Source organism: Poecilia latipinna, unplaced genomic scaffold (genome assembly GCF_001443285.1).
Source record: "Poecilia latipinna isolate Pla-1442-1.1 unplaced genomic scaffold, P_latipinna-1.0 Scaffold772, whole genome shotgun sequence".
In the NCBI taxonomy this organism is placed as follows: domain Eukaryota; kingdom Metazoa; phylum Chordata; class Actinopteri; order Cyprinodontiformes; family Poeciliidae; genus Poecilia; species Poecilia latipinna.
Window position 1 is genome coordinate 57,095 of NW_015113388.1, and position 26,586 is coordinate 83,680.

At 39.8% G+C, this 26,586-nt stretch overlaps 1 protein-coding gene across 1 annotated transcript in view; it reads right to left on the reverse strand.

Annotated features, from left to right (window-relative positions):
• LOC106955869 (NHS-like protein 1) overlaps window positions 1-26,467 on the reverse strand; it is an 82,948-nt gene extending 56,481 nt beyond the window's left edge. The window contains exon 1 of the mRNA XM_015046297.1: window positions 25,587-26,467. Within this exon, the coding sequence (XP_014901783.1) occupies window positions 25,587-25,905 (319 nt within the window). The 5' untranslated portion in view covers window positions 25,906-26,467. The remainder of the gene's footprint in view (window positions 1-25,586) is intronic.
• Window positions 26,468-26,586: the final 119 nt, after the last annotated feature.

Consider the following 26,586-nt stretch of genomic DNA (forward strand, 5'->3'; position numbering starts at 1 on the left):
TTTGGATGCAAACCTATGACAAGCTAATAAAAAATAAAAAAAAAACTGAACAGAATAAAGTAGAGTTAAACTGATCTTCAATAAGTGAAACACTGAAAAAGAGACAGGTATATTTACATTCGCACAGAACATATTCCTTGTTTGTCCAATTGGGAAAACAGAAAACAAGCAACCCAAACAGGCAATGATGTCACAGGCCTGTGAAAAACAGAAAAGAAAAGAAAAAAACAGGATGCCCACTCAACACCTTCCTGACCCCCCGTGCATCGCCCAGATGCTTAAGGTGTCAGAGGTGAGGTTTCCACTTCCTTAAGAAAAAAACCCCACTTCTTTTCCCCATGTGAAAATAATGGGATGGGCAGTAAATCTCTGGATCCAAGTGACAAGTCAGACCGGTTGGACAAGTCAGCTGGAGCTTGAGACTGCCGGCGGGAGAGGGAGACATGAAGACGAGCAGCATGAAGAGGGGTGATGTGGGTCATAGGGGTGTGAGAGCGGGTCAGAGCACTGCAGTGAGGAAACGTTTCATGACTCAGCATGAATAACGGATTCTCTCTGGGCAACTCCTAAAGGCTTTCCAAATGTACCCGACGTTAAATATAATGACCTGACAGATAACAGGTTTTGTTTTAGTCTTTGTTCCCATGTCAGTGAAGATACCCAACGGGTAATTTCCAGTTCACGGTATTTGACTACATCCACTTTATGGTCTTTTAATTATTCTGAATAGTTAGAAAATCAGCTCCGCATTTCGGCTCGGCAGCCACCGCCGAAGCATCTGGGAAAGCATAAATGACAGAGTTTCTGTTTTTTCCTTTAACATCTGGCTTTCTACAAAGATAAAAACATCCCGATTCAAAAGAGTGCACTGCAGAGTGTGAGTGGGTAATCTCACAGGACTACAGAGTGTCAGATAAATAAAGCACTTACCTATTGAGATGCGGAGGAAGGGTCAAAGAGAGGTCAGATGAAAGCAGGGTGAAGGTCATGTGGAGAGAAAAAAAAAGTCTATTTATTTGGAAGATCCATTGGTTCAAATGTATAATGTGTGTCCTTTTGAACTTGACAGGAGATAAATGTCACTGCAAATTGGGGCAAAGCTAGCCTGGGTATGTTACAGAAAATCAAAGAAAATACTGTACACTAAAGAACCTCAACACTACTTAAAAGGAAAAATATATAAAGAGGGGAAAAAAAAGGCAAAACACTATTTTAAATCCGTTAAACTGAGCTTTAACTTAACTAACAATGATCAGGTGAAAATTTAAAACCAAAAACGTTTTAATGTTTGATTCACAAGATTTTACAAGATTTGTAGTTTAATTTCACATTTTCATTTAATCTTCTTCTTTTTTTTTTTTTCAAACTAGCATTAGCGAAATTAGCAACTAAGCAATTGGTTATTATACATGTAGACTATTATTGTTAGCAAGTATCACATCCATGGCTCCAAACCCCTGTTTTAACCATGTGACCTGATGCAGACCAAAGAGAAGCTGCAAAAGCAAATGAGGTGGATTAGCTGTGCTTCAGTCAGAGGCCTCATCAGATTTGCTACAAGACTGACTGCTACTGGAGACTCTCCTTCCCCACTGCACCTCTACCCACAATGACTCTTTGAAGTTATCTGGATGAAATGATTCAGAAATGATGATGATTCAGATCCAAAAATTAAATGTAAGCATTTAATTTTTGGATCTGAATCATTGTCATAAAAATACTACCACTGTCATCTAACCTCTTATTCATACAGTGATGAACACCTTGTTTAGATTTTTTTTTTTTTTTTTTTTTTTTCAAACCCCATTTTAAAATTTTAAATGAAATCAATGTAACGGCATCAGCTGCATTTCTAAATCTAATCGGACTGTATAGCAACACAGCATCCAGTCGACACATATAGAAATACAAACTCCCGGATGTGAAATACGATCTCTGAGCCAAGCCTTCTGTGTGCAAAAGTTAAATAGTTCATGATGTCAAAGCCTATACAAGCTACATTGATGCCCGAAACCAGCTGACGTGACACAACTCTTAAATATTCAGTAATTCAAGCGGGAGAAACAGGAAGAGGAAAGGCGAGATGTTTCAGCTTTTGATATTCTCCCAATAAGTTTATTTAAAAATAAAACAAAGCGATACAACAAAAATGTTGCTGATGGAGCATTTTGGAGAAATGACTGTTCATACCCACAGGAAAACGCCACATGTAGAAAAGGCAAGAAAACCGGTAACAATTTTAAAAAAGAAAAAATGGCAAAAAACAAAATGATCACCAAGGTGAATTCAAAAAAGAAATTTCAACCCGAATGTAAATACCTAAGTCAGTTATGAGCTGAAACAGAAACTCCTCACGTGTGAAAGGTTGTTAAAAAAAGAGAGAAAAAGTGTTGATGAATACAATCGTCACCTCAGATGTGTGGACAGTTGACTGGAGAAAGCTGGTAAAGCATTATGAGTGTCCCTGTGTGTGTGCGTGTGTGCGTGCGTGCGAACAGGACAAAGATGAAAAGTCCCCGGGGGTTTGATACGGATCATTTGAACTCTTCCTGCTGCTACAATGAGACATGACCAAGCAGTCGCTGCTGCTCAGCTGAGTTATCCTTCCAGATAAATCTAGGTCAGCCAAATGGACAATTAAAACGCTTGCTTTTCACAACTGGTCATATAATAGTTCCAAATATTATAAAAGAGGAGACAGATAAAAATTCTCTTTGAATGTGTTCAATATTGTGGTCCGTAGATTTGATTTTTCCCATTATTTTTTGGACGATGCCATTTCATGCAGTGATAAAGGGGCCATTAAAGAGTATGTGTAAACAGAAGTATGTACCTTCCCCTCATTTATGCACATTTTATCAGAGGACTGTATAATAGTGATTTTTCTAATTAATCTTCATGCAAACACAGTCAGTTCATGATAACGTCTGTAGAATGCTAATATATAGTGAAGAACAGGGATCATTTAACAGGAGTTGTGACCTGCAAGTGAACGATTTAAAAAAACAACAACAAAAAAAAAAAAAACAACCAACACACCATAAGTAAGCATCAACAGGTCACAAAAAGCCCAGCACTCTTCAGGACAGAAGACGTTGCTGTGTAAAGAAGATCTGTAGTTTGCCATTTTAGTATCAGCAAGGTGATTCTCTGTTTTATCCTTCAGAGATTTCAGCCTTTATCTAAATGCTCAGCATGCAGACATATGAAAATCTCCAAGTCAACTCCCTACATTCTCTAATAAAGACAATGTTCATACATAATAATGCCGGCACCTCAAACTGTGTCAATTGTTAATACAAATTTCTTAGTGCATCTGCACCTTTAACACCTGATATCTCAAGATTTGACAAATAATTGCATATTCCGCCTCTTGCACGCACCTAACTGACTTGCAGCTGTGAGAATGATCTCCCCATTGGAATCTGCATGCGTTAAAAAGCAAGTCTGAAAAGTATCTATAAATGGAGCTTCACACTTCGCTGTCTTTAATGTTAAAAGAATAGAAATACATGAAGGACCATCACCTCTGACACGAATTTGCCCCACAGCTGAATTTCATCTATTAAGAGAAGAGCAATGAAAAGTCCGTCTTCCAGTCCGCTGTCTCCATTCATTCTTGCGTGCTTCTTTCAACTCTCAGTCCTGACCTTGTCCTGCCTGCACACCGCCAGCCTGAACAATGCAAGCTCAGATCCCACACTGCAGCACCTGCTAATCACCATCGTCTTTTTGTCCGTCTTCCAGTCCACACATTTCTGTTCTTACTTTAGCTCCTTGTCTCACTCTCTCAGTATTTTTCATTCTCCCCACAGAACTCACACCATGTCCCTGGTAAAAGACTGCTTCATATTTAAACAATGTGTTATATTAGGTAATGTTTCATAAGCAAGTATTTGCCAAGATGCTCAGCCAAAGAAACACATGCACAAAGATGCGTACCTGTGCAGGGGGTCTTCTTCTGCTTTTGGGATAAAATCCTACTTGCTTTGACAGGCATGTTACTTGATGGATGCACATAACACTGGCAGGACGACTTCAATTTAAAGGCTACACACGAATCAGCATCCAATCTCTGCACTGCCTCGGTGCATGTGTGAAGACCCCCCACACACACGCTGACCAATCAAAAAACCTGTTATGAAGAAAGAAGAGGGGGTGAATTCATAGGAGCCCCTAACGGTGACCCCCTGCAAAACTCAGGGTTGTTGCAGTAATGTGGTCACTATCTGCCACAGTGTGCGGTTGCCAGGGTGACATAAGGCAGCCAAGTTTAACGGGACCTCCGGCCCCCTTTGAGATATCAAGTTGGGGGTCAATGGCAAATACTTCAGGGTTCTTTGAAGACCTAAGCTGCAGAACAATACAGCCTGATGCATGGGCAGATTTCATTTGATGTGTATCTGCTTTGTGAGAGTGAATCTGGCCGATACTTTGCCTCCTTATATGTACTGGGAAAAGAAAAAAAAGAGAAAAAAAAGAAAGAAAAGTTAGGGGTCTTCCAAAACTTACTGCCCTTGAAGTTGTCACATTTAAACCAAAGTGACAAACACAAAGCAGTGTGAAGTGGTGTTCTGTAACTTTTAGATGTGCGTCTGCTTCATCAAACAAAACAATTAAGTCGTAAGCAGGACTCTGCAGAAACGTAGGTGATTCAATGACCTCAGCCGTCTCTCATGGTGCCTTAACAGTGATAGTTTTCCTACACATGAAGCATTTTCCAAGCAATCCAACAACTTTGAAATTTATCTCATTTGACCAGAAAGCCTTCTTCTGCGTTTCTGCCGTTTCCCCTAACGTGACTTAAAACATCGCAAATGAGACTCCTCAAGGTTTTTCTTCCAACAGTGCATAGCTAATTGCGTTCCTGTTAACAGATTTTCCCACCTAATCTGTTTTTCCTGCGACTCATCCAAGTTGTCATGCGCCTCTTGCCTATTTCTCCTAGTTAGACCTGTCAGCTTAGGTGGACGGTGGAGCTCTTTTTTTAGGCTCATAGTTGTGCTATCCTTAAATTAGGCTTATTGAGACATTCTAAGCGTTGGATATTGCTTCATAGCCAAAACCTGCTTTTAAACTTCTGCTGTTTCCAGGTTGACCTGTCTAAGTATTTTTCACAACTACACTGCTTTGTGTTACTCTAACATTTCTAACACAATAGATTCCAGGCAGCAATTGTAATGTGACAAAATACTTTTGCACAAACTGCATATCCGCATCTCCAGTCTCATCCCACAGGACAACGGCTCCCGTCGTAATGAGACGATGCGATTGGCTTATACAGCTCCACATCCATCTCGCATACTGTCATTTCAGGTTTGCCTCTAAATACCGTCAGCTCCATCCTTTGTTTAAAAGGTAATTACGCAAGTGACCGACGTTTAGCACCGGTTGCTTTTTATGGCTTGCTTTAATCACAACCTGCGATGCTTCGCGGAAGCCTCTCGGCTAACCCTTCCCCACAGACAAACCCATCACCGCCGCGCTCGTTTTCCGATCCAGCAGGAAACAACTGCGAGAGACGTGTCACATCCTGTTGCTGGACATGGTGACAATCACAAAGAACAATCTGAGGGGCGCAATTGGATGAGGCAGCTGTCTGATTAAAAGCACTTTTCCTCTGAGCTACGAGGAGGATGGCGGCAGGGGCAGGAAGTAGAACAGGATATAGTTGACAGCGCCATCTCCCACAGGATGCCGGGACTTGTAGGGTTGACAAAGGAGTAGTTCACGAGGAATAGGCTGGAGGTAGACGAGGTTAAATCTGAATACCAAAAAATAAATAAATAAGCCATCGGTTTTTAAAGAGATATGCTGAAAAGGAGCGATCTAATGTCCACAAATCATTTCAGTTGCACCATGCTCCACTAATGGTGCCCATTTGTGCTCAAAAATAAATAAGAGCACAGTTGTGTTAGAGTAAGGCCTGAGGGATTTTCTTTTCAATAGCAAAGTATACTTTAATGTTTTCTTCAGGTTTTAAATGTCACTGGAGAACTTGGTTCTCCAAACCAAGACTTTCTTAACTAAATTTACCTCTAAATGCATCACTCTCCTCCTATTTTCCTCCATTATTGCACTGTTAGAAACAATGAAACAACAATCTGGTTTGTGTTTGAGGACAAAAAGCTGAAGTCTTAACTGAGACACAAAAAAACTGTCTTGTCTAAAAATCCTTCAGACTGTGCAATAAATCTGTCAGCATTTTCAGACAGAGGACTCCAAACGCTGCTTTTCTAAAAAGTTTAAAGACATAATTGTGCTCTACTCGATCGTTTCTCAGGGACAAATCACTAACAACATGCAGAAGGGTGCTCCTTTTATGACCCATTGCTCATTGATCTCTGTCTGCATGCTTAATTATATGGGGATCACTTGTCTGCAATAACAACCATAAATCCTGGATATGCATTGGAATCACCAAGCTGAGCTAAGATAAAGTTGACCTCTACCTGTATAGAACGGTGGCATAAAGTGAGCTGATATTTAGATTTATGAAGACAGAAAAGGAAACCATCCAACCAGACACACAGATTTCTACTCACATTTTCTTTAATCCCTATAGCTGACAAAACCTACTAGTCTCCAACTTTATTTCAGCCATTAACTATGTGTACACTGTTGCTTCTTTCAATAGAAAGCACTCCTAACTCAGAGATCAGGTCTCTCAGCTGTTGCTCTTTCTTGGACCAAGTCATCGTTGACGCCATTAGCGGAAATTAATGGGTTCCGTTTTTCTTTTACGCAGAAAATACTCCTGGTCCAGTGATTCCATTTGCAGCTGCGTTTCTTTCCTGCATAAAGTCACGGGAAAAACTTTTTACCGTCATTAACTCTGTGCGCTCTTCACATAAAGACTGGAGCTGGGCCAGTGCTTCCAGGTTCCTCTGCTTCCGTTCAGACCGGACGGAAACAAAGGCCAGTTCTGCTGAAAGTGTCTGCATTAAAAAGGAGTGGTTTCTTTTCACCGTCGTCTTTGCTGCAAAGCTAAAGAGTCGATGCCAACACCTGGTTTTCACCAGCTGGCATTATACAGTGTAAGCGGTAACATTTCCCAGTGTTGCATAAGATGTAGGACTGACCTGTATGTGCAACTATGTGACGATATGATTGTAATCCAGTGGAAAATCAAGGATTTGTCTGAACTGAGTTTGAATGTAATTTCATTCTACGCCTGAATATTAAATGGATGTTTGTCTTATGAATATCCTTAAGATGACATTTGATATATTGTGACGCTATATAAACAAACTGAATTAAACCAAATGTCATGTTGCATCATGCATTAATTTATTGGCTCTTTATTTGATGTGCTGCAGAAACATGTAGGGGTGTGTGTGTGTGTGCGTGCATGTGTGTGTGTGTGTTTTTGGTGCCAGGTAGCATCAATCACACAGGTGACATCACACAATAAAAAAATAATAATAATTTATGTAAACGTCTGCCAGTCTGCTTGATGGGCATTAATTATTTTATGTAACGTCTTTACAAACATAATGCACGATGCAGACAGAGCAATAACAATTAAATTCTGTGTGTTAAAACCAAAACATTTAGACAATGCCACTTATCGGTGTGACTGACATTATCTGAAAACACCTGATAAAGGACACATTCATCAGCAGAAAATAGCTTCACGTTTTTGTGGTATGATTAGACAATGGGAAATATTTACCAGGAGAAATGGGGTTCATATTTCTAGGATTTCATAAACACATCATGTCAGAGACTTTTAGAGTTAAAGTTCACCATTTATTTATGGTAAATATTTTTACATTGGGCAAGCTTTAAAGTAAAAACAAAAAAAGGACAAGAAAAACAGATGAGAGGAAGAATGAATGGGAGGAATGAGATGTGAAAAGAGGGAATGACACAAAAAAAAAAGAAATCCAGGAAGGATATAAGGAAAAAAAGGGATTAGGAAACAAGGAAGGAAAGAAAAGACAGACTGGAAGGAACAGGAGAGAAGAAAGAAGGGCACAAGTAAGGAAGAGCGGGAAGAATGGAAGAACTCAAAGATAAAAATGGAGGAAGGACACACGAAGTGAAGCAAAGAAAGTGGAAGACAAGGAAGGAAAGAAAAGGAGTGAATGAAAGAAGGAATAAATGGAGTCAGGATAAAAATATTGAAACAAAAAAGGGATGGCAGTAAGGGTTCAAGGAACAAAGAAAGAAAAGAAGGAATGACCACACAAGAATGGAGGGAAATGAGGAAAGAGGGATGAATTTGAGGGAGTTAGAATGGAAGAACACATGACAAAAAGAAAAGGAAGGAATGAGGGAGATAAGAAATGAAGAAAAGTAGAGGGGAGAAAGAATAGAAAGACAAAAAACAAAGAAAGAACAAGGGGGCGGGGGAAAGATGTATACATTAGAATAGCGTCTGGAAATGCAAACCTTATTTTTCCACACTTGTTTTCTTTTTCCCTACTTTTCCAGACCTGGAAAGTACTGAATTCAAATTCTTCAGTTTTCCGGAGACTGTAGGAACTCTGCATTAACGAGAAGTGATGCCCAGTTTGAAAAACTAACCGCAAAGTTACTATTTTGTAGCATCATTAGAAATTTGACAAGATTCAAGTAGTAAGGAAATTGGCATTTTGCTATATCCGGTGTATTTAAGGCAATATTGTACATTTACTAAAGCACTATCCCATTCCAATAAAACCAGGTTATTGGAATGGGATACCAATGTAGACAGAATCAGCTCCAAAGAATCCAGCATGTTAGTGTGTGTATGTGCTTTGTGGTTATACTACGTTTATGCTGACTGGGGCATGCACTGGACTCATGCAGGCTTGAAGTCACACAATGGGCTTCTGTGTGAGACTGTGTGATGGTGAGAAAAGATTAAAAAAAAAAAAGACGGGGGGAGGACGGAGTCGACTTTGTAGGTCAAAACAATTAAACATGCAGAGGTTAACTGTAAGAAGAATCAGACTTTTATTTACAAAAAGTGCCCCCCCTCCCCTTTTTTTTTTGAAGTGGTAATCAAATTAAAGCTCTTACATGAAGAATTACAGAAATAGACAATGACCTGTCAACAAAATTACATTTTTGTGAGAGAGAAAAAAAAAAAAAAAAAAGGTCAGAAGAAATATTGGGGGTGCGACCTTTAATTGCTTAACCGCACATGTGGCAAAACTTAGTCAACTACACCCAAAGTACTCCACCCATTCTGTCAGCAAACTGGAAACTATTGGGGTCGTGGCCAAACCGCACGTTGCTCTGTTGCTTCAAACCAAACGATAAATATGTACCCCAAGCTGGGGAAGCCATGAGCTAAAACAAAGAGAGCGAGCGGAGCAGAGAGGAAAGCTGCTTAGGACTCCAGTGTCACCTCCTTCCCTCTCATCCCCGGCACAACCCACAACCACATGAGAGGACAACTGGGTTGGGTTTCCACATGAGGAACAGACAGGAGTGTATGGATGTGTGCATAGACAGCTTAGATGATAATGAGGAGGTCCCTCCGACCTTATGGCCCCAGTTTTAAGAAGTAGAAAACAGCTGTTTTCCTGAAGATCTTCTCAGTTTTTCCAACACAAACACACACTCATCCCTGACCAGTTAAGAACCTAGCTAGGCCATTAGCGCTGTTTACTGTACACTCCCCTGCTTTGTCTTTCCTCCCCGCTAATCTCGCTTCATCCTTCTTCGCTTCATAACCTTTCGACTTTCCATTTTGCGATTCTTAAAAATTTTATTTTATTACACCAATGATTATCCAGCACTCAATAACCGATTAACCTGAGGAAATGTAAAAAGCCTTTTCACATAACATTATTTACTGAGGGAAAAGCTACTTGGGTCCTATGTGAAAAAAATATATATATCCTGTTTGCAAAATTATGAATTAACTGTGATTAACACAATTTTTTGGACATCTAAGTTACGTTTTAACATCGCTCAAACCCAATTAAATTCCTTTCACAGAACCTGTCTCGTCTCATGACATAAAATAGGTGAAAATAGTTCAAAAGGAATCATATTGTGAATTCAATTGAACTGCTGAGAAACATATAGACACTAATCCATCGGTCTGAAAAGGCAGTGTTTCCCAACCCTATTCCTGAAGGCACACTGCCTTGCGAGTTAGATATTTCCCTGCTTTAATACGACTGATTCAGCTGATTGCAGTTCAGCATTTTCTCTGCGTATGTGCCAAAATAGTGGTGGTGTTTCAATCTTCAAAAGTCAATTGAAATACATATGGAATTTGATTTGTTTTTAAATACACAAGTCTGGTTCTGTCAAGGAAAAAAGAAAAACAGACTTTGCAAACCCGAGGTATGTTATGGGTAGAAGCAGAGCTAATAATGGAGAATAGGATTCTGTCTTTGTTTTCTTTCCACTTAAGATCCATTATAAAAGTGTTTAATTACTCAAGCATTTTAGATAACAGCACTCCTCTCTTTTTGGTTACATGCTGCCATCTGTGTTGCTTAATCTGGATGTCAACTCTCAATCAGGTAAATGCAAAACATTGACAGTTTTTACTTCTGCTTCAGCTTTAAAACCAGGGATGGGCCACATAAACCCATTTTGCCTTAATGTTTAGTGGCATTGATTTGATGATAAGATGGTAAAAAAATAAAATAAAATTCAGTCTTTTGGTAATAAATCATTGCTCCCTAAAGTTAGAGCCCTGAAACGCATATATTGCTAAAAAAAAAAAAAAAGTCAATAGCTGAAATTTAAGTATCAGACATTGTATACTAGCGAGAAAAAACAGCAATGTTTAATAGCAAGTTGATGGAGTCGTCTGATTTTTTTTTTTGCGCAAATACTGTAAAAGAAGGGGTTACTCCTTTATTCAGAGACTAGAGTTCCCTATTTCACATCTACTCCTAGAACTCCTTCATATTTGTCATTTCTGAAGCAGAAACTTGCACAAGGGAGTTCATCAAAGTATTTATCCAAAAAAAAAGTCTGCCACTTTTTCTAGATTACTTGCAAAAAATATATCTAAAAACTATAAATCCACTTCTTTTCACCTGCAATATGTACTTTGTGTTGGTCTGTTACAAAAATCTCAACAAAATACATGGAAGTTCATGTCTTGTACTGGTTTGTTACATGACACTTTGGCCATCTGCCTTTCACAGGACACTATGTTAGGAATGCAGCAGGGTTTTCAGTATGTTGCAAGATCTTAAGGTCAGTCAAGAATGTCTGTTTTTGTGCTCATCGTGACATTTTGCTTATGTGACTATGCTGGTCAGCTGAAGGGAATGAGAAACTGTTTTTTTTCTCTCTCTGACAAATGCAAAATCTGCTCTTTAAAAGGACACAAAAAAGACAATAGGGAAGAGGGATTAATCTCTCTTTGGAGATGAGTCAGAGTGAACATAGGGCAGAGAGGTGGACATCCCAGCAGCCTGTGTCTGTTTTGCACGTGGGAATAACAATGAGTTATCAGGAAATAGCCACCACAAGTGTGTTTTCAGACACACCTAAAGATTATGGCCTGCTTTCATCAATATAAAGGTTAAATCCTGAGGTTAAATAAGCTTCTGTGATGTTTTTATTTTACTAACGTGAGCCTTTCAGTTCGGTAGACGATTAAAGACAAAGGTTGAGAAAACACAGCGGACAAAACTGATAGAAAACGACAGAAACACAAACAAAGAGCAGATTTGTACATAAAATATAGATAAAACAGAAAGATTGATAGATTTGCCTTTTCCTCTCAGCCCTGGGGGATCTGACATTTCCATCCAGACCACTCATCACTGCCTCGCTTTTCCGACAACAAAGACCCTTAAGTCTCATCTCCAGACTTGCGAGGTCTCAGTGGGGGTGCAGCATTGCTCCCCGAAGAACAAGAGCTCTCACTTGGATCATTACCTGCCCAGCTAACCCAATCTCATTCAGGACCTTAGAGCCTTTACAATGAGCTTCTCCAACCGTCCCAGGAGGATGAAGGCAGAGGTTTGCAGGCCTGGAGGTTTACATCTCCTGGCCTGTAAACCTGGAGAGGTAGCTGATCGGGCAGATTCAGTTCAGCGTTAGCAGACTTTCGAGCCACCCCGTTGGGGCTGAGGGTGTTTAAGTGTAGAAAGGGCATGGTGGGGGATTTCTTTTATGTGGTGCGGCCTTGTTAGCAGCTTTGGGGCCCCACTCAGGCTACTGGATCAAACGAAGGAGGGATGTGTGTGTGTGTGTGTGTGGAACTTTGTGTGTCGGAAAAATAGAATAAGAATCTAAAGAAGAAGAAAGGCTTTTTTCCCCCACAAATATTTCTTTTAACAGAATCAACCTCCGATTTGCTGGCTAATCCTTGCTTTTTCCCCACTATTATATTGTAGACATTAAATTCCAAGTTTTTCAGACTCAAATTAGTCGTGTTCTCAGGCCAATTGTGGCCAGAAAGTTCTGAATTTACAGAAGACGTTCAATAGAGATTAGCCTTAAACTAGGATGGTTGGCATGGATCAATGGATAGTTGGACGGATAAAGCAAAGTTAGAGAAAATGTTGACTGAAATTATACATTAATCTTAAACATCATATTGGAGAAGCACTGAGACTTTACACACACAAAACCAGAACACATGAAATTGCTTTCAGCTAGAAACCATGAGAGCCAGCAGTGAATCCCACATGAGTGAAACTATCCAATGAAACAGCAAAGATGATGCGACTGACAACAATAGTTACCTGATATGCTGGTACCACAGAAGTACATTATGTCCTGCAGCCTGCAGCTGGTCCTTCAGTTCCTCGTGACTCATAAATCGAGTGTGCAAATATACATGCCAAACATAACAAGGTAAATGCATTGACCTAACAACGAAAGCTTGGGTGTACCAACCATTAATTGGCAGGCCTATAGATTGAATACGAAAGAAAACACCCAAATATAATTGCAACAACCGGTTCCTGTGCTGCAAATGAACCCAAATTCCTTCCATACACAGTTGAGACAACATACCTTAGCTGGCAGTGACCTCAGTACTCAAGCTGGTGGCCCAAAGCTTTGCCTATTTTCAAATTCAACTCCTTTCGTCTCGACACTCGGATTTGTGATGGGAATGCCACCGGTCTCCAAAACATCTTTTTTTTTTTTTGCCCTTCTTTCTTTTAAATCTGGCATCCTCAGAATGTTTAGACAAGAAAAAACCTCAATGACTGGCACAGGGGAGAAAACTCAAGCCAACAACAACAGCAGGAAAAGCTCAGGCAGACCCTAATATATTCGGAGAATATGGTTTGCAGAGGAAGCACTGAAGTCAACATTTACAACAGCCTAAAGCAACATGCAATTACTCATATCCATCATTACGTCCTTCCACAGCCATAATTCCTATAAACCAACAGGTAAGACATTTATAGACATACAATGTCTACAAATGTATGGTCTCCCATCAGCTATTGTCGTCTGAACTTTTTACTCTTTTTCTGCTCCCATTAACGGCTGTTCAGACTCCAGCAGGGATTAAGAAGATTAAACCACTCTGTAGTTATATGAAATTATCCTCATCATAATCCCCACCAATGACTCTGAAAGTTTTGTTTCACTGTGTGGTAGGAGAGGACCTCTCTGATAAGCACACAGGCAAATGCTGGATTCAAGAAGCTCACTGCTGAGCAGGTGCACAGCACGTTTTAACACTTGTTTGAAAAATTGTTCGACTGAAAAGTTACAGGAAAGGTTTTTCAGAAAAAAACACATGTACAAAAATGCCCAGTTTTACAGGGTTAAAGGATGTTGAGGTCGGCAACTTTCTGCAGAGTCACCAGGTAAAGAACTCCAAAGTTCCTGTTTCGTAAACATATTGCCGGGTCGAGGTTTTCAGGTTGGTAACTGAAAACTTTGTCAGACATCAAGTGCGGAGATGAGATTATGGCTGGGGTTAAGGGGTTAAGTTCCAGGTAAAGATAATCTTAATGCTGCAGAGTACCGATGGAAAAAGGTTTGGTCTCGGCCTTTATCTGTCCCAACATGACTGTGGAGGAGCTCTGACCTCAATTTAACAGAGCACTTTAGGGATGAATCAGAACAGCAACTATTTGGCAAGCCTTTTCGTCCCTCATCAGTGCTTAACCTTATCCCTTATAGACAGTCTTCCTAAAAGAGTCTAAGCGGTTGTAGCTGCACAGTGAGTGTCAAGCTTTAAGTTTCATTAAAGTTTGTGTGTGTGTATAGGAAAATGGCCAAATACTTTCAGTGCATCTCCGTAGATCATATTTATAAGGGACGTTATTTCTTCGTCCTCCACTTGGTAATTCTCGTTACATGTTTTATTGAAAGCTGCCATACTGAACAAACATTGATAAAGACCTTTTTATATAGAAAATCATGCCTTCTGTACAGTAGTGTTTTTTATAGGTTAAGAGAACAGTTGGAAAGCAGATTCCAAGGCATTAAAAAGGAAGGACCAACCTGACTATGACTTCAGGCCAAACATATGAAATCACCCGACACCACATCTTGTGCAAACAGGAGATGCCGACAGTGGCTAAGAGCTGCAAACCGATAATCGTCTCTTCTATCACTCTGATGGAAGCTTTGAAATGATCTAAAGTTTTGAACACACATCCATACATGACCTTAAAAAACCCCACACAATGAAGTCTCTGTAGATAAGGCAGACAGCACAAACTGCTTCTGGGGGGAAAAAATTCAGTGGCCAATGGGGATTCCAGCTGGCAGTATGTCATATTTCACAGACCAAGAGACACACATGCACATGCTTTAGTGGGGCACAGCATTGCAGAGAAGTGGGAAGATTGATGAAACACAGAGGACCTGCATCAAGAAAAGGGTGGACAAATAAAACCATAACATTAAAGTTGATTTTTTTTTTTCATTAATTAAGAAATTACCAGCAAAAAACTAACTGTAAAGTTTCATATAGCCAAGTCTGCAGAAAAGTCAGAGCTATGACAATGAAAAGGGTTAGAACCACAGGAGGAATGGATCAGCATGTCCAAACATGTTATTTGTAACTGAAAACGTGCAGAATTTCTAACTAGATAAAATGCAGATTTATGTCAACATCTTACACACCTCTATATGTTGAAAGTTACCTCCTTGCCTCCTCCAAGTACCCTTAAGGTAAAAATCTATCTGAAGAAAAGTAATGGCTCTAGGCTTTATTGATTACTTTATCTTTTCACAACCTTTGCAATACAATCAAGGCATCCCATGCAGAGCATCCCAAGACATGTTCTGCCCTAAAGCAACTCATAATGTTTCACTTTTGACAGGAACATCTTGCATCACCTTGAAAGCTCAAAATAAGCTCAGCAAAAATAAACAAGTCTTTACATATGCATTAAACAGTCCAGCTGGGATGAGCCCTTTCTTGCTTCGTCCTCGATTCCAATGACACTTCACGGACACAATCAAAAATCCCCCTGTTGCCACATGCTTGTTCAGCAGGAGGAATTGAGGCAAAGTCAGTAACTCAAGGAAATCAGCTGATAGAAAACCTGTCACCAACTGGAAAATAAACTTAACTTCTACAGTGTTTCACAAGGACCAAATTGGGACATATGCAGGTGACTTGGAATGTTACTGAATTAAGCTGACTTTAAATTTTTCTGATGCAAATTGGACTTGAGATGAGATTTGACGTGAATCAGCACTGTATACTCTGCAAATAAACGAAGCCAATGGACTACTTGGATGCTATTTTTTGTGGAATATTTTAAGTGGCATGCATTGACATTGTGTTCATCAAAAATATATTTGGACTTGGCTGAATGGACTTTCCAACTTTGTTTACCCCCATGCTTCACGTAAATCTTATTGTTCAAAATACTGACCTGCTAAACTCAGGGAGAACTTTGGCAATATTGAAATTGGGGAAAAGGAAAAGGTTGAGGGAGCTCGACTTGGTTCTACACAGTTATACAGGGTGTTATATTAGTAATAAATTATGTGATACCTGCCAAGACTGGAGACCTTTATGTCTCCAGCCTTTATGCTAGCTAATGTACCTAGCTAGCATCAATGCTAACTCCCTGATCTACTTGGATTTTTCGCTCACTGTTTCTCACATATGTTACAATTACGAGTTGTACTTAACTTGTGAGGTTCTTTGTTCCAAAAGTTTTTGAGTCATGCCATTACAGTATTCGACAAAAATTTATTTTTTTCCTAACATTTCACAACCCCAGTCCGTTTAATAATTACACAGTTATATTTATCACCAGTATCAATACTTTGTTTGTTTTTCTACGCAAAAAAAAAAACAAAAAATAGATCATGTTACACAACTTTTTTTTTTTTTTTAAATGTGTGTATGTACCATAAATCATAGTATTTTTACTTCCGGCTATATTCCAAGAATCTCAAGAAGACCAAGCCAATGTCAAACAAACATTTCAAAGTGGAAAAAAACTGCAGTCACTCAATAAACTACATTAAAGGGTGCGGTATTTATACTATGATAAGACAATATAATGACGATAAACCATTAAGTAAGAATTCAGAACAGAATATTTCACTGTTGGTCTGACTAACATACAGACATACAGGGAGGTAGCAGACATTAAGTAAGCTTTTTTTAAAGAGAGCTGAATCATGGGTGTGATAACTTATTTTTGTCATTAAAGTGCAACCATGTTAAAAAAAAAAAAGTAAGTAGCAGTTGTGGAGTGAATTGTTTTATGCGGTACCTTCTCATCCTGAAGGGATTTCTCTCCTTACAAAGCTCTTGATGCAACCGTAAACAGAGCTCACCTCAACACTGTCAACACCCTACTTCACACCGGCATCATCTCCTCACTGTGGTGACAGCTGATGAAAAAGTTCTTACAGACCTAGAGGTGGGACTTTTCTGTCACACAACTCTGGATCTAGCCTAAACCAAAATAAAGCTAGTCCACTGAATAGTGGCATTGCTCCATGCAAACGATGGAATGCACAAATAATGAAAACTGAAGTGTAAAAATGGCCTCTTGTGAAAGAACAAAACAACTTAGCGACCCTCGTATTAGCTCGGCTTGTTTATTCAGCTGAGGAAGTTCAAGTTATGCGAGGTCGCCGATGTTTGGAGGACTAAATTTATGTCTGAAAACACTCAGCCAACAGCTGTTTGCAATGACTTCTCTGCCAATCCAAATATAACCGAAAGAGGCTCCACCCCAACTTCTCATCTGTCTGTATCTGGATTTAAAATTCAAATGTTTCATCCAAAGCAGTAGAAGGTTCCGGGTTTGCACTATGGACTTTATTCCACCAGTGCTGATATAATTACACAAAACATATTCTAACGTCCTTAACAAGGATGGAGTAGTAGTCAGTCAGTCACAATGCATGGGTGTGTAAGTCTGATTTCTATTAAAATAAAAACCCTTGTTTATTTTCCATAGAGTTAATATAGAAGTGAGTGCAGTAAAGTGCAAATGCGGGAAAACAATAGCCTTTAAAGCTCCTATTATATTAACCACCCTCTGCTGCCATTTGTCATCATGTACTGTGTAGAATAGATGCATGTTTGTCTGCCATCCTGTCTCCCTCCTGTACTCACCACTGATGGGTTATAATATTCCACACAGAATGTAGTGAACCATTTAAGTTGATAAAAGTAAAGCTGTTAAGACTGCATGATTCTTCTTCTACAATCAAACGTACAAAAACTCTGCAAATGTAAAACATAACCATGAGTTTATGTGGACCTCCGGCTCTGTTTTGGAACCCAAACTTGGGGTTTTCCCCCATAGAAGATTATTTGTATGAAGGAGATTTAAGATAGGCTGTACACAGTGAATGGTATTGTATTGTAGGATCAATGGGAAAACCACAAAAGGTTAACCCCAACATGCACTTACGCAAAGATTAAAACTTTTGCGTGCATGTGAATTAGTACTCCCGGCGCTGCCTGTAAATCAAACCACTCTGGTGACACTTGAATAACAAAAACTTGAAACAGTGACACCTTTCTTGTTTTTCACCAATTTGAGATAAAAAAAATAAAATAAAAAAAGCCATATCCCCCCATCTCTTCCTGGTCACAGGACAAACATCCTATATATCAAGGTAGACAGACAAGTCAAACTATAAATTGCATGACTACACACAAATGAAAACAAAATCCACATGTGAAAGCTATCGAGTCTGCAACAACAACAAAAGACAATATTCCTTAGTGATTTAAGGCTCCTGTAAGCTGCCAACCCCCAAAAAATCTTCCTCAACTCCAGCACAATCATACAAATCTAAAACAAAAAAAATGCAAAAATATCAACCAAGTTTAGCCTTAAAATGTACTCCAAATATAATTTTTAATGTGGTTATTTTTGCTGTTTTCTGTGTTTCAGGCATGAACTTGATATAGGCATGATTGCTCATATAAAGGATTATAGAACCAGCAACATATTCCATTAAACCGATTCCTATTAAAACAATTCAGTAGAAAGTGCCAGAGACAAGTTGTGACCTTAGATTTTATTAACAGAGCGCTGCTTTGTTGCCCCTCCCCCACCTGTTGCTATCACACTCTTCCTTCGCTTAAAACGAAAAAGAGAGAAAAGTTAAGCTGTTTGGAAAAATTTCCAGCCACAAAGCACAAACAGCCATGCCGTTCTAACAATAGCAATAAAACCCACTGCTCTTTATCAAGCCACAGTTATTTTAAGACCAGCAGGAATGCAGGCCGACTAATTAACTAGCTAATATCAACTTGTTAGTACTACTTTATAAGGAGCAGAGAGGCAGAAAGATCAATTATTCCAAAAAATTAGCTCACATGAGGTGACTACGTTCAGCGGGTGTTGAAATTTAGACTTTTGCTAAAGCCTATATAGAAATCCTGAAACAACAATACCTTTTCAAGATATTAACAATGAACATATTTGATTATTTTACCTTCAGTAGGAATAACGACTGCCTCTTCTGTGTTAATTAAAAGCAAGTGATGACATGGAAATCGCAAGCTGCCTAAAGCCCAACACATATAATTATGTGTTGGGATTTTTTTTTTACACACAAACATATCCAAGTAATGGCGCCATCTGTGATATAATCAACTGTAGCAACAGAAAAACAAAACCGTTTAATTCATTTGTTTATTCAGAAACTGGTTTCGGTTCAAGATATTTCAAATAATGTGGAAGATTTTATTAAAAACCACTAAAATCTTCTATCGTGCAGCGTTTTATGACTTTTTAGCGGAGGAGAATGTAGAAATCCCACAAGTTGTGAGCAACGCAGAGTAAAGCATCTGTGTGTGTGTGCATGTGTGTGTGTGTGTGAGCCACTTTAATCATTTTCACACAAGCAGAAAAACAGGCCGCGCATACTTCTTCAGACATGATTGCGACTGCGGTGGCATGCTGGTGAACAGTTCTGGACGTCAAACACAATAATAAGAAGGATTCAGAATAAAAGCAAGTAAATATGGGGAAGATTTTTTTTTTTTTTTTTGTAAAATAAAGATGAAGTCACAGAATGAAAATTTTAATTGATTATGAAAGAGTCAAAGCAAGCAGAAGATGAAGGGAAGCAGAAGGCTCGTCTTTGTTGTGGTCAGCGTGACATCAAAGTGCTGAAATGGTTGAGATGAGAGAGGAGCGCTGTGGAAACCATATGAAAGAAAAGAGACAAAGGATGACAGAACAGAGTGAAAAAAAAAGCTGATAGAAAAGAATACAATCATGCATTATGTGGCATCTGTAGATAGAGATGACATGCAAAAACTGAACTTTTTCTTTTTTTTTTTTAAAAGAGTCTATCGTCTCTTTAGAATTATATTTACTGCACCATTGGACAATATGTCTTGCCTTTAATTTGCCCTGTGGGAGTTGAAGGGGGTGGGATATCATCCAGGCTCATCTGTCATAAAGAGTTTTCACCAGAGATTTGCTGGCAGCTCTGCTCCCGTTTGTCTTTCGAGGAAGTGTGTTCCGTCCCAAACATCTGGTTGTGTCCGATACTTTTCCTCTGTAACAATAGCTGTGTAAAAATCTGCAGCGTGACCTCAAACTGGAACTCTTCAACTGCACTCTAAATAAAACCTTTTGCAGTGAAAAAGGAAAAAAGAAAAAAATTAAACAAACCTCAATCATTTGGTACGACTGTGATGACAGAACAATCTGCCGATGAGCCCAACTAAAATCTTATTTTGACTTATAGAAGATATGACGACGTTTGACTCCAAATTTAGTGAAGCCTTATCTTTTTTTTTTTTTTTTAACCTGCTTGGCTCTCAGTTGTAAAAGAAGTGTGGTAAACTGCGAGTAAAACAGTAGAATCTAACGTGTGGAAAACGATGAACATGTGGAAGCTGAGATTTTTAGAAAAACATCAAAATGAAGCTGAGATTTTTAGAAAAACATCAAAACAAGTGAGATCCAGTATCCCAGGGGGACTCTCGGTCCGTCCTCTCTCTGAAAACCATCACCGCAGCGGGGATTAAACCGTCTCCTTATTGGCTGCTTATTACCCCACAGCAACCTCAACTACTGAGGAGCTAGCCGACCAGTCCCACATGTGGCTTCTCTAAATGTGGGAACATACGTATGTGGATATCTATAATAAAACAAAATTAAACAAAACAACAAAAAAAAAAAAAATATATATATATATATATATATGCGCTTTACAAAGTGAATCAGTTTACAGTGCAGCTCAGATCTAGTGTTACACCCAGTCACGTCAGCGTGAACAGGCGCTGTCATTTTATCTTGGGCTCACAAAATTATTGGAAGGTTTTTACTGAATAAAATTAGACAAGGCCACTGTTGTTGGAGCATCACGGATGATGACAAACAAGTGTGTTATGCCAGGATTCCTGGACTCCTCTGAGCGTTGAACAGGACTGTATCCAAATTCAGGGAGGTCTGAACAGAAGCGTGAGAGAGGGCAGCTGTGAACTTCTCACACACGCACACACACACACGCACACACGAGAACTCTAAAAGTTCATCATAAAGTTCATCAAGCATTTCTACATAGGTGAGGATGTAAAAATGAAACCTGCAAAAGCCACAGAGTGTAAGGAAGAACGTACAGTAGGAAAAATTAGAGGAAGGAAACAATGACAAAGCTAAAGATAACAGGATGACGGAAAGAAAGGGAGCACAATGAAGGAATGACGGTATCACACAAGGAAGGACGGAGATCCTAAAGCGCCCTGGAGCGGAAGGATGATTGGCAAGTAAATGGAAGAAAGAAGGACACGAGAAAGAGATTAAAGAAAGACACAAGGGAGGACGCAAACAAAGAAGAAAGAAAAAAACAAGAAACAGAGAAAAGGAAAGGAACACAAACAACAAATAAAAGAAAAGGGAGGGCAGAAGGACAATAGTAGGAAAGAAAGAAGCAAGAAAGAAAAAGGAGGGGGGAAAGGTAAAAGAACACAAAGGAATCAGGATAGAAGGAACAAAAAAAAAAGATTTGACATATTTTCCATATTCATTTTTTTATTTTTTCATACTTCTGTAGCTGGAAAAAGCTGGAACTCTGTCAGAGTCAACATCAGAATCGGCTCCCTATCAATTCTCCTAAAGCTGCGGCTCTTTCTCAGTAATTTCCCCTCACGTTTCTCCCCTCTCCCTGATCCCCCTCCGTCCGTACAACTGGACCTGAACCTTTTGTTCCCCCTGGGAGCAGGTCGACCTCCAGAACCAGGCCAGGCTCCTCTCTCTGGAGCGAGTTCTGTGGGAACCGACTTGTGGATTCGGTCAGCGTAGTGACTGCTCTGCCATCAATGAAAGGCGGGGAGCCGGGGTGAGACAGAGGGAACAGCGAGCAACGAGAAGTGAAGCAGGAATAAATGCGGCTTGCATGAGCATCGTTGGGTGGCAAACCAGAAAAGAAATAAAAACAAAACGGTGATTAGCTTATCCAGGCGTGACAGCGCTTTGGAAGGAAAACAAACTTGGACCTCAGTCAAGCGAGTTTTTGCAACCCAACCGGAGTAGTCCCTCCCCGAGTAACAACTGTCCATCAGCAGACACTCGTGTATGGTCCCACAGACACACAAGGGGTCTTAGAGGAACACTTTAGCATTGCAACACACCCTCGACATGACAGCAGATGAAAGATAGGGCAAAGACATGCGCCTATAAATATCTGAGGGATAGAGGAGGAATGCTCGGTGTGGAAGAGTGCAAGGGAAAGACAAGATGGACTATTGGCGTTAGTGGGTCGGCTGGAAACAAATCTCCTTTTTATTGTGTGTGTCAATGTGTGTGTGTGTGTGTGTGTCAATGTGTGTGTCTCCAAAGTCCAGCTGGTGGGCATCAAGACGTCTGACAGGGAAGCCCCGAGACTCATCCAACTCCAATTAACCTTCACCAGTTTGACCTAGATTCATTAAAAATAAAACGCTCCCAGTTCAACACAGGGCTTATATTTGGCCGAAGGACTGGGAGTAAAACGTATAGTTAAAAACAGCACTCACTGATACATACAGTGCCTGGCAGAAGTATTCACACCCCCTTGAACTCCTTGAATGTGTCATACAACTACAGACTTTAAAAAGTGTTACATGATTGACCGTCATAAAGTCGGTGCTGTCGTGGGAGGAGATATCCATGCTTTTTAATTATTTTTACAAGTGAAAATATAAAAAGTGTGGCAGGCATTTATGCTCATTTCTGTCAGCTAATACATCATAGAGTCACCTTTTGCTGTAACTGCAGCTTTAAGCATGTCTTTGATGAGGACTTTTTCTTTTTTAAGACAATGATTCTTAATTTCATTTTGTGTGGACTTTAACTAAGTCTTTCAAGCAATCTCCTCTATCCTCTGATTTGATTTCAAGCTACTGTTTAGCCTGAGCAAAATGGTCGCCTCATTTCACACATATGGGTGCAGCAGGAAACACTGTTTATCCAAATACGGATGACTCGGCTATTTTGGCCCAAAGCAGAAATCCAAGCTGGACCATTCAGCTTTGTTTAACTCTTCACTCTGTGCGTGTCAGGTGTCAGTTCCCCCCGCGCCCCCCCCCCGCTGACGTTCCACAGGACGACCTGTGAACTTTGCCCTGATGGCCTCTGCTTCAGCACAAATGGATTAATGGTAGCAAAATACACAAACGTAGATGCCCCGTTTGACCTATTCAGTCCAACCTTGATTACTTTAAGTCGATGTACACACATTTACTATGTCTGCCCCCCCCACGCCCCTTCACTCAATAGTGGTCTTCCAGCATAGAGGGGCCCCTCACCAGTAATATGATCCACCTCTGAACTAAGGTAGAACCTCCAGAGGAACTTGTCAATGGTAAATATTTACATGAAAACTTTAAGGGTACATCATGTAATGCAGCAAATTCAACACCGCAGGCCAGCAAAAGTCAACACAGGATTAAGTATTAAAGATAGAAAGAACTACAAATCCAGCTTTGAAAACATGTAACAGCATAAGTTTGGCAATACCACAACCTGCCTCTGCTCTCTGAAGTCACACGACGCTAACAGCAACTTTCATTCAGAGCGCCGCCAGCTTATCTGACATATTCAAATGCAGCACTGGCTTCCTGGAGTAACGCTGCAAGGCCCTTCAGAAGGCAGGTGGTGTTTTTCTCCTTTACGTGCAGAAAGATTTAAAGTAAAGCTGACAGGTCTGTGCTGTAATAAATTGGAAGTCAGAGCTTCTGTACACTCAGGGCTGCGCTTGGGGCCATGTGTGAGCTGGCAAGTGAGAGTCTTGCAACGTAACACACCACATTCCTGCCTGCTCTCCCTCACCTCGTCTTCAGCTGCAATGAAAAAGTATAAAGGAGTTTCAATGGGAAGAAACCAGGGGTATTAGAGACGAAGAAGTCATGGTGTGTGTGTGTGTGTGTGTGTGTGTGTGTGTTTTGTGAAGAGTGTACTCCTTGAACACGCCTGCTTCACTCCCAAGTTTTTATGCGTCTTCCAACGCATTGCTCATCATAAAACACTCTCACTCAAGTCTGGGATCTGTCAGGTCAGCTTAAATTCCCACAACCACTTTTGACTCTCTGACAGTGACTCACAGTCCGACCCAAGACAGGATGAACCAACTACTGTCACAAGGACGGAGAAAAAAGGGGAAACAAAAGCCTGTGAGTCAGCACCGAAACCGCCATCTTTCAATGGTGCTTAGTAGAATCTGGGCTGGACGTCTGAACGCCACTTTGTAGCATTCTTTAGATGCAAATTAGATGAGCAAAAGAGCCGCGCCGGAAAGCAGGAGGTAATATAATTCCATAATTAACGTGTTCATGAACATTAGAGCACAGAAAAGGGTTAAGTTAAAGGCACAGACACAAAGTGACTTTTACTTCAGATCTACATCTGAACTTCCTAATGTTTCTTTTTATGGAGTGCTGAAAGTGACACAAATGAATAAGCTAGAACTTATTAAATGTTTACTTTAATGTACATTAATGATCAAAAATCTAAAACAAATAAATTAAATAATTGTCCTTTTTGCAAATTTTATATTTTATTAAAATTTTTAGTTGATGATTGTTGCCTGCATTAAATAGCTCTAATCTGATCAATATAACTGGTCTGTGCTTGAATCGCTCTGCTTGTTAACCAATTAGATACAAAAGTCCATTTGATAAGCCATCACAAAACATCTCACGGCTCACTGTTGCACAATAACCATGTAACAATTAAATACGAAAATGATTTTGCATAATCTTTACATAATTTTAAAACAAGTGTGCACATGTGTTGCGTATTTTTCGTATATTTTACAATAAAAAATCGAAACGATTTTTGCACTTTTGACACTCCACAGAGATTCTAGCACCCTGAGTCTATTTTTGAGTTTACACAGAATTTTATTAAATTAATAGACAGGCGTGTGAAAAATTATCCAGCAATTTCATAACTCAATGAATTCAATGTTAACTTCAGATATTTTTCTAAAAATGTATTTTAAAATATCAGCCGATAAACAATGCAGTTAAAACACGACTTGGAAATCTTGATCAAATAATGAAATGACTAGTCTAACTAACTGATAAATTTATGCACATTGGGGTTTTTCATTTTTATTGTAATATATAGAGGTTTTATATATATACTGTGGCACTTTTGGCACTCCACAGACAATTCAGGCACCAAACCATGAGTCAGTGTCCGAGTTAATATATAACCACTGTGCGGGACAAGCAGCAGCTTTACGATGGCAAGCAAAACAAATTAAACCCCTGGAGTCAATAAATTGATTTTCCATTTATCCCTCTGCTGACCAACTTTGTTGACATTTTTGAAACTGCGTGAAGAAGCAGACGAAAGGTTGTCTGCGAGGCTTTCTGTGATCTTGTTCTCCAATAAAGCTCTACAAACAGATGGTCAATAAGACGAGAGGAGATCCATCACTTTTGAAAGGACTCCATGCCCTCTCTTAACACAAGTCTGAAGAGGGACAAAGACAGCAATGTGTTCAGGGGACACAGGTCAGTCCTCCCTGGTTGTGTCAATAGTCAAAATGTGAGTTACCTTGGACTTGAACAGACTGTTAAACTCTAAGAGAATATATAACACCTGTCTGACAGCTGCCAGTTGTCCAAATGACTACGACAAAACTTTCAGCAACAATTTAAGCACAACAATAAAGCCTATTGCAATTCACCGCGCATTTTCCGGTGTTTGGTGTAATGTTTACAATGAAGAGGAGGCAACCCGTGTGGAACTTACGGATCTTAACTTTCTTTGGATCCAACTTGAGGACCTCATTCTGCAGATTGTGCAGGCGCCCCTGAATCCTGCAGGACCTTCTGAACACCATCCCTGCCTCCATTTCGATGCCCAGGAAGATGTCGCTGGCATGCCGGGAAAGGTCTGAGAGTTGCTGGATTAAGCTGGTCAGCGTGTGACAGCCAACCTCATCCAGAGACGAGTATAAAACAGGTCTTCGGAGTTTGCGTCTCCCGCTTCCTTCCCTCGGTTTCCAGTCGTCCCTCGCCGATAACCGACTCACACGGCGCGGCTCAATAGTCCTCTGATGAAAGGGCATATTTAAATCATACCAATAATCTCAGCGGGGAGCGAAAACTGCACATGAAAAAAGAAGCCCGCTTCGAAACAAAGCTATAAATGTGTAAAACTACATTACGGCAAAAAGTAATATTCCCAAGGCTATGGAATCCCTCAGTCCCGCCATATTTATTGTTTTCAAAGCATGGCACTTTGTCCTGCTGCTGTACACCGGAGACGTTGCCTCTCAAAGTCTATTCAAATTCAACCAGACACAGAGCAAGCTGCAGGAGAAAGAAACACAGCAAGGGAAAAAGTCGGGAAGGAAGTCTGTGCCAAAACCCGGAGAATACTACAACCACCTGTAGGAACTGGAGAGGACTCAGTTTACCTGCCCTCCTTCTGGGTCAGTGGCTTCACGGAAAAGATGGAGCGGATTTTCTCAATAATGGAGCACGGAGGGAAGGATGGGTAAAATACATGGAACCCAGAAGGAAAATACAATGTTGGTGTAGAAATGCAACTATGACCATTTTTAAAAACTTCTGTAATATCTGTCTTTGTTTATTCATGGCAGGCTACATCAATCTAACAATTTTTATACATATCATGTTGATGTTCTATTTGAATTTCCATATAAAAGCCAGAGTAAAAATAAACATAATAATAATAATAATAATAATAATAATAATAATAATAATAATAATAATAATAATAATAA